General features: G+C 36.2%; 1 protein-coding gene across 3 annotated transcripts in view; it reads right to left on the reverse strand.

Moving 5' to 3' along the window:
- The window catches only part of OSBPL9 (oxysterol binding protein like 9), a 64,800-nt gene that overhangs the window by 20,178 nt on the left and 32,162 nt on the right, over nucleotides 1–12,460 (reverse strand). For all 3 annotated transcript variants that reach the window (XM_049807182.1, XM_049807181.1, XM_049807183.1), the window contains 2 exons: nucleotides 7,137–7,232; nucleotides 5,045–5,092 (listed from right to left, as the gene is read on the reverse strand). In XM_049807182.1, coding sequence (XP_049663139.1) covers nucleotides 5,045–5,092; nucleotides 7,137–7,232 — 144 coding nt within the window. The remainder of the gene's footprint in view (nucleotides 1–5,044; nucleotides 5,093–7,136; nucleotides 7,233–12,460) is intronic.

Here is a 12,460-nt window from a genome sequence, read left to right on the forward strand (position 1 = left end):
TTTCATTTTGTAATTGACAAGACAGACATCGAACTGATAATTAAAGCTTAAAGATGACAAGGTTAGGAATTTCTCAGTAGTGACATTATACATATTTACCCATCCAAGTCTACACTTCAGTTTTGCATAACATCAACAGAAATAGAATGCAGTATGAAGATTCACTCTAAGTTCAGTTTGTGCAATGGTGACACATTTCAACAATCAGTATTACTTGAAATTAACATCATTCAAGTATAATAAACATATGCAGTTAAGCACAGTTTGAAAAAAAACCATGGAAAATAACAGGGCACACACGCTCTTGCTCTTTCTCCAGTCTAAGTGCCTCCAGTAAAAGCTCATCTGGAAATCTGCGTACTTAATTTTATCTAGAGACACTGGTTCATTAAGATTTCCTGTGTGGAACTGCACTTCAGGCATGCAAAAGCATCTGCATGCCATTTTACACATAAGCATGACCTATCTAAGAAGCACATGCATCCTGTTGATGTCCCTGGGTCTGCCTGCAGAAGGCAAAATTATTAAATTGGACTCAGCACTGAGCCTCTACTAATTCAATTACAGGACCTCTTTGTTTTGATTAATATGAGCGTCTTATGTGACTGGAGTCACAGTCTTTTTGATTCTTGAATAATCAAAGTGTGTAAAGGTGACAGCTTCCCAGACAATATCTAGGGAAAATTTTTTCAGTTATACTGCTCTATACGCTGTTCGTAAGGATACTGTACATTTTCTTCATGATTAATTGGCAAGAGGTAGCCAAACAGCACCCAGCCTCAGCCTTTTCCACTGGAAAGACTGGACCATGCTGATCTAGGAAATAGCATATCAGGGATGTTATATCACAAAGTTATATTGCATTTACTTCTGCTGCTAGCAGAGAAATAGCCAACAGCTAAATTTTTAGCCAACAGCTAAAAATTCCTTTGTTTTGTTTTTGTTTGTTTTTCATGTCTCTACTGTACTTCCAGTCCAAACTTCATCAACATATATTGAAAAAAAAACATTTTAAATATGACAGCAATGAAGTTTTGAGCCTCTTAGCACCAGAATAGGCAATGTACCCAAACATACAGATCTTGTCAGATGAAAGATTATGCAGCTGAAATAAATCATTCAGTCTCAAAAGATTATGCAGCTGAAATAAATCATGCAGTCTCAAAGCTTTATAGCCAACTGCAGGCAGCATCAGCAGTTTTGATTATTCTTTACCTATTTTTTCCCCAACATGTTATAGACTATTTACACACCAAATAAATTGGTATCTTATTCCCTTCACTGATACCATCTTTGCTGAAAACCTGAAAGTGATGTCAGGCCATATAATGTAATTCAGTTGCACTGTTTTCCCCCTACCCATCTGTAATTTTCCAAACAATAGACTAAGACATAGTTATTTTTACACATAGGTACAGACAAAAGGCTAATTTGTCCAAGATCACACAGAAGATCTGAGATGGGAAAAACCTCAGGACCCCTGGTTTTCAAGGTCTATCTACAAATTACAGAGTCATAATTTTTTTTCTCTATGGAAATGAATTCCTTGTGAGCTGGCCAACTTAAGTAGTAACAGTAGGCATTAATCCAGTATTTTTCACATTTGTGCTGTATGGCTACCTCGCAAGGACACAGCACACGGAAGTGGAATATTGTCTTCTTCATATGTACACAAAATTATGGTAACAATGCAGGCAAGTCAGACAGACTCAGACCCTGGGAACACCCTTCTAAAGAGCACCGGCCCTGTTCTTTAGGCCTAAGCAAACGATATGGAAGTCTCTGGATTTTCATGAGCAACGTGTTATTCTATAACAGTGATGTAAGCAGGCATAAAAGAAAGTTTGTGAACTCTCCCCTGTAAGATCTTACACAAACACACTATAGACATGACACAGGGAGAGAAAAACAACTGGATGATTGCTAGCAACAAAACTGGCATGCTTACAAGACTGGTTGGTTTGGAGAAGTTAGCAGAATGCTTGTATTTCATCTCATCAATTGTACAAAAATACACTGCTATGTATACACGCTGCTACAATCCTTGTAAGTTTATTCTTACTATCTTTTGTTTAAACTTGCATTAAAGTAATACAGATAATTTAGAAAATACAAAATTGCAAGGAAAATCATAAGCAGGTAAAAAGAGGTATGTTAAAGATAAAAAACATTACTAATAAAAATAAAATTAAAGAATATAATTTACTACTAAAAGTTATCACAATTTTCTCTCTTCAACATCCCTACTCTTTGAAAACTGATGAAGATAAAATTTTAATAAGACAGTTTCCCTAGTTTTAGGTAATGAATACACATACTTTGAAATAAAACATCGATTTCCTGCAGACTTACATTTGTGGAATGCAGCCACATGCTATATCTAATCTAATCAAAATTGCAGGCTGCTGCTGAAACTACTCCATCTACTTGCTGCTTGTTGCACCTCCTTGACATCTGATTTTTTATGAAGCCACTGGTGATCCAATAGAAAGCTAATTTTATTTCATTGAACATGATTTTTGCCTCATTCAACAATCATGTGACTACAGAGGGATCAGCTTGTCCAGCAAAGAGAGGCAGCAGAGGCACGTAGGGGTAGCTGACTCATAGTCAGAATCAGTAAGGTACAACCTGAATCCGCATGCTCAGCCTTGGATTTACTTTACAAAAAGTACTCGCTGTGAACCAAAGGGCTTAAGCAGGCTACACTTCCCTCCAAGATCTTGTTAAGTAACGTCAGCTTTGTTCCAGCCTGCCAAATATACACCTCTTCACTGTTCTGATGCTTTTGAATGTTTACAGTTTTATTCTCCCCAATATGTGTGGTCAAGATAGTTTCACAAAACTGAAGAGAAAAGCTCACTTCGAGTTCTCACCAGTAATACTGCTAACGCTGTAAGAAAGCAAGGTCCTAGCTTGTATTCACCTTGAAATGCCAGTACCCTCAGACCACGCACCTTCTTTTACTTCCTGTGTAATTGGATATATACATTGTACTCCATCAGTAGATTCAGCAAAACTGGCAGCACTGCTAGTTATAGTAGGTTTGCAAGACAGTATGATCCCACTATGCAATATTAGTTGTACTTCTGCCAGGAATACTGATATAACACAGGGAATTCATGATAATCACAATATTTCTCAGTCTTCAAAATCCATCAAGTCTACATCTGCACTGCCTTCTTCCAAGTGCAACAGATTATTATGTGGCAGAAAGAAGATATCCAAGAGATCCTGAAGCATCTCAGAACACTTATACCCTATACCGTTATCCTCAAAAGACCAAATATTCTGTAACTGAAAACCAGCTCATCCAATGCTCTGTATGCATGCAAAAAACAATAGCTGAGGTTTTAAATGCCTGGCCATAAACAGTTGCAGAAAACAGCACTCAGCTAGTTGGGAAGCATGTAAGAGTCAAATAACCAAATCTTCTTTCCTCAGAGGAAAAAACTGTGGGTTGGATGGAAGTACCCTGCAGGTTACACTCAGCTCATAGTCTGATAGCTGAACCATACTTCCATAAACAAATAGAAAAACTGCTAAATACAGTATCAAAAAACCTCTTAGCTGCTTTAGTACAGGAAGAGACATGATCAAGAAGTGCTTTGCCCAAGTCTTTTTCATATTTAATAGAGAGTAAATGGAATCTATAGTAATAGCAACACATTAAGATTTAAAACCAGAGGAAGTTGACCTCTTCTAAACAGGCCTCCTGCTTTCTCTATAAAGTCAATCTATCTGTTCCATAGATACCTTGCAGACATAAAGAAAAAAATCAGCACAACATGCAGAAAGTCTCCAGGGATTAGAAGCACTGTCACAGGGAAAAAGAAAGTACTGCCTGATCTGCAAAGTAGCATCTGGAGGGAGGTCAAAATTGAAGGAGAACTCTTCCCAGTAAGACACACCGAAGGAGAAATACAAAATCTTTAGATCTTACTCTTTTAGTCAGTTGTCTACAGATTAAACACACTTACACAGAGAACACTTGTACTTCAAAGTTATTTTAAAAGCCTGTACATGCAAAAGAACTCCAGAAAGACCATCGCTTGTGAAGTCCCTAAGACGCCACATAACACATCAAACAAGACGGATAACACGTGAAAGGTCACAACCATTATAAAGAAATAAACTAATCACAGAAAACATCAAATTATTTCAAAACTGAAACCAAACACCAAGAGAACTTGAGCTTGTTTTTCACAAGTGAAATTGAGTGGAGGGAGGGAACTAGGATGAAATATACCACTACTTTACGATATTGAAATTACTGCTTTTGCTGAAAACAAAAGCAACTCTTCAGTAATAAACCCTTCATAAGGAATTATTAAATGCCTCCTCCACACCACACAAATTAACATACAAAACCAGCATGCTACTTAATGCCAAACCCACACCACCAAAGGTATCTGCTAGCCTTTCTTAAACACGGTGATTGAACTCTGACCTACAAACTTGACTGTGAAATGGAATAGGAGGGGATGCAAAAAAATACACAATACTTAAGTGAATTACAGCCTCACTAAAAAAGTATTGCTCCCCACATAGCAAGTTACACTTTTGGCATCCTCATCTACAGTGAATGAATTAAGGTATTCTCAGACTTCCAATATGTGACGTGCTAGTCGCAGAACTACACAGGATATAGACTGATTATGTGAAATACAGGATTCTTAGTATTTTTTTTTTCCTTCAGAATAGCTTTGCTATTCCTACAAACATTAAACATTCATCCTTGTTAAAGATGAAAAAAACAGCAAATTTAAGTTAAAATGCTTTAGATGGTTGGATAACAGAAAAGTAATCATTTCCTACAGACTGAAACCTTTTTTAATGTTATGACACCCTGTATTACTAAGAATTTTGTTTGCAACCTATTCGCAATGCAAATAATGTTACCAGTTATTCAAAATGCTTTAAGTGATTTTGGCAACTCGACAAATTTGAAACATACTTTAAATTTCTATAGACTATTGCAAATTGATGCACAAAACCATCTGATTAAGCAAAATAAGCAATATTTAAGGAAAAATGTACTTGCTTTTCTTTGTTCATCATCTTTGCAGTTCTGGAGTTTTTCATCAAAGAGCTAGAAGAAAGAGATACTTGTGAAAATACTGAAAGTGTTATTTTTTCATTTAATATCAGCCAGAAACACCAAAATTTCAAAGCCAGAAGTCTTTAATAAGCACATAAGTTATACTACCTTGGTATTATGACCCAAAGCAGTTTTTGCCTAATATTTCTTTACAGCACTTGTAATATAACAAATTTGTAACTAATTTCTCACATTATCCCATCCTGCCAGAGACCAAATCTCAGGTCCCAGCTAGGTCCACAGCTCAGTCTGGCATGGTTCTACCATAGTTTGAACAAAAAGGTAAGGTTAAGCGATAAAAGTGACACTCATTAAAATGCCTCAAACTGCCTTTCTTTTATTTCAGCAAAGACCTTTGGAGCACACAGAGTGCTTACCAAAACAGCCTCAACCCTTATCAACCCTTTCAGGTACCTTGTTACTCAGGTACATGATTCAATTCATGTAAGATTTGGAAGCACTTCTTTTGCAAAGATATGTAGCGATTTCCCAGCATTAACTTCTACTTGTTTTCTAAAAGGTGGAATATGAAACGCAGCTAAGCGAAACAAATTCTTACTGAAAAGTTCGTATGTGTATTTAATGCAAGCTGAGCTGAAACAGTTAAAAGTTGCCCCCAAGAGCACTCTAAGGTGCACATACAAACAACCATTAAGTACACATTGTTCAAGGAAGAAAAATGATTAAGGTTAACGCTTGAAAGTTCATCAAAACCACTCTTGCTCAGAAAAGGGGCTGGAATTTTTAGTAGGTGAGCTACAGTTCTTCACTCAACCACCTGCCTAAAACCTACTCATGTGTTCCCTTCCCCTTGAGGGATGATTTCTGGTTCTAAAAAAAGACTGTAGTCTTGGTCTCTGTCCATCCTCAAATTCACTCTTCCTTCATTTTTAACTAATTCCTATATCCCCTCCCCCCAGTTGGCCTGAAATAACAATTAGAAAGTGTAAAGATTTAAATACCTTCCTTCAGAGAAGCATGCTAGATGGCTCCAGAGCAGAAGACAAAGCTAACTCCTGATCAAGTCTTTGCAGTATAGTCTTGACCTTTGTTTGCATCTCTTTTGCCCACCTCCATTTTTGCTGGTATGCTCTTCCCCCTCTCCGCCCTCCCCTGCAACTGAATTTTTGCTGAATATCCCACATGCAATACTTGCCTATTATATCAGGGGGAAAAAAAACCAAACCAGCAGAACTGAAGCAATCTTAACAGCAATTTTAACCTGCTGAGTCATGGGAAAAAGTGTCCTAACCAGCAGCATAAACTGTTTTTCTCAATAAGGTGAGTATGAGAGGTACAACCTCATCATTCCTCACCTTCCCATCTACTCTTAAAATACATGTACAAAGTGTAAAAGAACTGTATTTGTACATAATTTCTACAGAATGTTTTCACTCAAGGACAAAAATCAGATTATCTATCACTACTGCAACAAAGTCTGAAACTATCTGCAACTGTAGTTACATATTACTTAACAAAATTTTCTCAAGATAAATTCTAAAATACTATGAGCAATATAATGATTTAATTCTGTTCTAAAATTAAACTTAAGTCATCTCTGCCATTTCCTTGATGCTATATATACAAAAGAATGTTTCAGTCATTGTAAACTATTCTATAAAATCTGTTTGAGTTATTCTGATTTTCTAACACTATTTTAACAATCCCAAGATCCATTCTAAGAGAAAGCCATTTTCAGCTTATTTCAGCCCTTAGCTTACAACTTTTAATTTTTATACTTCTATTAAAAATCTGTTTCGGAAGTAGTTAGAACTTATGTAACATCCTAAACTAGGGAGAAAGAGAAAATAAAATCTATCATTGGCAGACTTCATACATAAGAAGAGGTACGTTTTCTCCACTTCACAGTCAGCTCAGCCAGATGAGCATTCTCTGCATCCCACATTTACCAGAACATGTGTCAAGCATAAAACATGACACTCTCCCTCTGTTGAGCTTCCTTTCAACCAGACCTTGAAATCTACAGGGACAAGCAGACTCCCAATACAGTAAATACACCATTTAGTTACCATACCTTCAATTGGTCTATCAAGATCTGTAAGTAAGCATCAGCCTCGGTAAGTTTCTTGTCAAAATCATGAACGCTGGGAACAAATCCTGAATCCACACCCTAGATATAAATAAATAAATAAAAATCAAATATATAATTAGAGTTTCAGAAGAGGAAAAAAGTTAACAAAAGTAAAGTTTCGCCTGCCAACTGACTGATAAAATGTTGCCTTGCCTCTCATCCTGCCATGTGCAAACACAGGCACACAGCTGAACACATTTGTCTTCTATTTGCAGCGAAATCAGTAACAGTAAATTGCTACACATTTTCAGTGGGGGTATAATCATCACACAGAGTATTTCATTACTTATGATGGAACAAATCCCCTTAAATTACACTAATTAAAGTTTCTTTGGAAAATATAGAAGAGAATTCACGTTTTTTCTGAAGACTGACGTGATTTCATATTCTTATATTTCAGTTAAGGAAGACGAAGCCATACCCAATTGGATGACTGCACTTTTCCACACTTCAGACAATACTGCTCAACTCACAGCTTCTTAGCAAAGACCTGTACTAACAAGTGCTAAATCTCTTCTTAAATATGGGCCTACCTTTGAGCTGAAAAATCAAAAGTTATTACTCCTGGTTGCCCTAGTTCCTTTACAGCTGTAACGATTTGCATCCTTGCCACTATATTTGATTTCTTACATTTTGTTGCACATATGCCAACAAGGACAAAGTGTCAGTGCCATGAGAATGATTACATTTCCATTTTCTTGCTTGCAAATTTGTCTCCCTTAATAATATAAGACTCAAAGCACACTTCTGCATATAATATAATCCCTACCTTTAAACTGATAAAATGCATATTTAAAGACCTGAACAAACAAACTCCCACTGGGTTACGACATCTTTAATTACAAGAAAGAAAAGAGGATTCTTGAAATTGATTACTTCTGACTTCATGCACATATGCTATGTAAACACATTTAAGGTTTATTTATATAACGCCTTTAATGCAAATGGAACTACAAAACAAATATTGAAGCACTCGCAGCTTAATAAAAATTGTGCAATGCAAGTTAAATATATAGGATGAAAAAACCCATAAAGGATAAAGAAGCAAACATCAATTACAACAGAAACATAATCCTGAGAACATCACAGCAGTGACAAGACTTTCCTACTAGCCTAAATACTTTCACCTATATTCACATTGATCTAAAATATGACATCTTAACTTCAAACTCTTACAAAACCATCAACTGTGCTGTTTTGACTGCCAAGAATCTCAAAAGCCTGAATGTGTAAAGATCAGCCAGTGGGGCGGGAAATAAAAAATAAAAAAATCGTGTGGGGGAAGATGGGCAATCCATATTCGTAAAATTCTATATTAGCATAACCTTTTCTTTCACACTGTTTTCTCTGTCAATAGATAGTTTCTTTTATTTTTGTATTGTAATGGGCCATCATATTAAGAGCTTTACTGATGGCTCTTTAGAGGCGTTAACATTTGCATGCAATAGAGGAATGACTTGCCTTTACGTCTGTCAAGCTGCATGCACAGTATCAAGCACACCCTAAAACATAAAGCCATCTACTGACTGTATAAGATATTATTCTTTATTCATTTGCCAAATATTAAACTGTGCTACAGGCTAACACTCAGATCTTGACAACAGTTCTACATGAGTAAGTCTATCCATACAGATTAGTTTGTAAACCAGCATTAAAAAAAAAAAAAAAAAAAAAAAGATACTTCACCCTGTATTAGACAGTCCACACTGGCCAAATTTAGAAATAGGGTTTTGAAACAAGGAGGAGTGAGGAGAAGAGAAGAAAGCAACCATTTTGACTATGCCAAGAAACTTCTGACACTCCCTCAAACTAGTCAAGTTTAAATTACCCTGAAACTAGATCTGAAACTAGATGAAATTAGTATTCTATTTCCTTGTTGAAAACAGAATTGTCTGTACAGCTAGCAGCAGGGACCACCATTTCAGCAAATGGTCTAGCATGTTCAGTTAAAAAATTTCTGCAGGTCAGGTTTCATATACAAAAACTGCATGAACCATACAGTAAATTTCTGCTGAAGATACTAGACACAGAAATATAGTTTACAATACAAGTTATCTGTATGCAGCAGCAGAATGCTGGGTTTTATTTCACTCATCAGTCTATGACTACTAATATGTAACAATCTGGTATTTTTAGAGGTTGCTTAAAGATAAAATGTCATTCTTAAATTTCAGCCTCTTAGCGCTAAGGGAAAAGCTGATTAAAACATTTAGTGTTACAACTGAGCAGACATCCACATCAAACACAGTCTGAAAATTGTGACCTAAAAAGTTCTACTAGAAAGTTAAAACTTCAAACAACATAAAGAGAGAGCCATAAAACCATGTCCAGTGTCAAGATGACATAGCACAGAAATGAAACATGAAAATAATTTTGAAAAAAAGCACAGGTACTTAGAACCATAGCACTTCACTCCTAGTTTGCTCTTGGTTCATAAAGACAGTTTAGATGAAATTTGATAACCTACTGAGCAAATTTACTAGTCTGTGTTATATGAAATTAGGTTAATAATTTTAAGTTCTCACATAGTTTTCAAATTGAAAACCAAAAGATGATTGGAAAGACAAAAACATTAAGATTAGCAATAGTACAGAAAAAAACCCACTGTATAAAGAGCAAACAAAAGCAATCAATATTTCAAACCCAGCAGTAATTTAGAAAAAGCAGATATACAAAGTGCAGATTTGCATACCAAATCCTTACTTCTTCATTACCTGGTCACCCAAAGACAGAGTAGAGGAAAAAAGGGGACCCGTTCTTCCCTCCACTGCCATGTAGTGGCATTTCTTTCAAAAGAAACAGGTGAGCAGAGTCAATTTAACAGCTTGTTAAACATGTAAATTAGGAAACTGCACATCTGAACTAGCAATCAAATTTTTATGAGAAACTTGTATTATATGCTGCTCGCCTATGCATAAACTGACAAAAGAGGTTGCCTGCAGATATTGTTGAACCTCCACCCTTGGAGGGCAGAGTTCAAAACTCAACTGGATTTGACACTGAACAACCTGATCTAACGTAGAAGTTGGTCTCACAATGAGAAGGGCCTTGGACCACGTGATATCAAGAGGTCTTCTCCAGCTGAAGTTATACTGTGATTCTAAAATAAGTATCTTCAAATTACAAAAAAAGAACAGGACACCAGACTACTTTAGATCTTCACAAAGACACTGATTCTTTCTTACCAATCCAAAGTAATATAACCTGTTTTTCCACTGAATAACTAGATCTATCCATAAGTATGCTTTATTTCCCTCAAATAACAACTACTCTGTCATGTAGATTTTAAGGAATTAACAGTTACATTACCAGATCAATTAGCTGCAGAAGCAAGTAATTAATTTAACTTCTCGTCTGCCCACCATCTCCTGAAACAATACATTTGATATCTGACTACTCCCCATAAAGAAACCAGTATTGACACCAACTCTGTAGAAGAGAGAAAAAGGTTAACATAGCCTTCTTTCCCTCATCCGTCCCTCCCTCCTACAACTTCTGGCATGTCCCCTTCAGGACATATGAAAAGCTTAAAGACTAGACTCTATAGGGCACATGCCAATCCTAATGTTTGTAGCTAGAAAGGAGAAAGCGGGGCCCAGCAGCACACTGACGTACCCAATTAGTGATCTCCCAGTGTGATCTGCGTGATACCCAGTAACTTGGAGTAAGCAGACAGGATGGTTATCCTAGGAAAGGGTTTACATGCTGGTCTGGGGTTGAGTAAAGAACTCTCATGCTAGGAGTCCTGCAAAATTATTGCCATCACACATGAGCCTTTTTTTGGAGGGGGTAAACAGGAGGGCAACAACAAAATATAAACCAATTAAAAATACATATTATGAGCCTTATTTCCATCATAGAATTGCTAGCACTAAGGGAGTTTATATGTTGTTTCCTTGTCCTCCAAATTAGAAGTCACACATATCACTAATGCATATGTATTCAAAACTTGTCCATGCTGAGAAGTAATTCCAGCCTAATTTAAACTAGTTCTTTCAAACTAGGATGGGATGAAGAGATTGCATCATCCTTAGAAGCAGCATACCAGAAAAAATCAAATATATTTCTCAAATAAAAGCATTACAATCATGACCTCTGTGGAAAATGAACAGTAGTGAAGGCAGGGAAACAAAGAAAAAGATAGAGGCAACAACAGCAAAGACTTGACAAGAGTTGTCCTTGTACGATAGCTTTACTGGGGGGAGGAAAGGAGAAAGCTGTACAGTACAGAGAGGACTTTCTTATCTTTTTGAAGATATTTATGCTAGATTCTTCATCTAATTAGGATTCAAAGTCCAACAAAAAGAACTTGTGGAAGTTAGTTTAAAGAAGGGAATCAGACTGTTTTCCCTCCATCCTCAATACCTCATCAGAAACGTATTCCCTGCCCACAGCATGTTTGATTTTGTCAGGTAGGACATTGCCTTTAAGAACCACTGATAGAAAACTGAAAAAAAGAAAAAAAAAACCAGCAAATCAACTAGTAAGCCACTGACCAATGCCACCTTCTTGTCTTTTTATTTGTGGCAAAGACAACCATATTTTTTTCCTCTGGTAGATTTTTAAGCAATATTTAAAGCTCAGAATGTAAATGTCTCAAAATAAGTTTAAAAACAAATGCATGAGTTCTGGAAGGCATACAAGATGTCCAAACAGTCAGAATATTGCACTTAAAAAAACCCCAAAACAAAAAACAGTATTTCTGCTTTACAAAACAAAATGCTTAGTAAAGACTGTGTAGCTATAGATATTATCAGGTCTTCTAGGAAAGAGTTCAGAAAACAGAAGTGTTTACACATTGATGTAAAATTCTGTTTTTAAAGCATAGGTTACAATTCTGAAACCTCATAAATACTAGATATATCCTAAAGTCCCATACATTTACCTACATAATTTATTATGAAGGTAGACAATGCACATGCACTAACCTGCTTATTCACTATCATAGTTACTTTGTCAGCAAAATTTGAAAAAGGACAGCATGCCTGTTAACTCTACGCCCTTCCACCAGCACTTGAAACACATCTACATTGGATATATTCTTAATCTAAAAGAATCTGTTCTTAGTTTTATGCAAGCATTCTTGACTCACACTAGAAGCAGCATTGGAAAGCCAGTGAGTAACAATATAATATACTTAAGAGAAACATGTAAGAAAGTTTTACTCTATCTTTCATTCTTGTTTGCAGCTTTAGACACATCATCAAACAGCCTGGTTAATGTGATATTAAGTGAGCCAACACTAGCAATACAGTTTCACAAACACT

The sequence above is a fragment of the Accipiter gentilis genome, chromosome 8, assembly GCF_929443795.1.
Source record: "Accipiter gentilis chromosome 8, bAccGen1.1, whole genome shotgun sequence".
Taxonomy (NCBI): Eukaryota; Metazoa; Chordata; class Aves; order Accipitriformes; family Accipitridae; genus Astur; species Astur gentilis.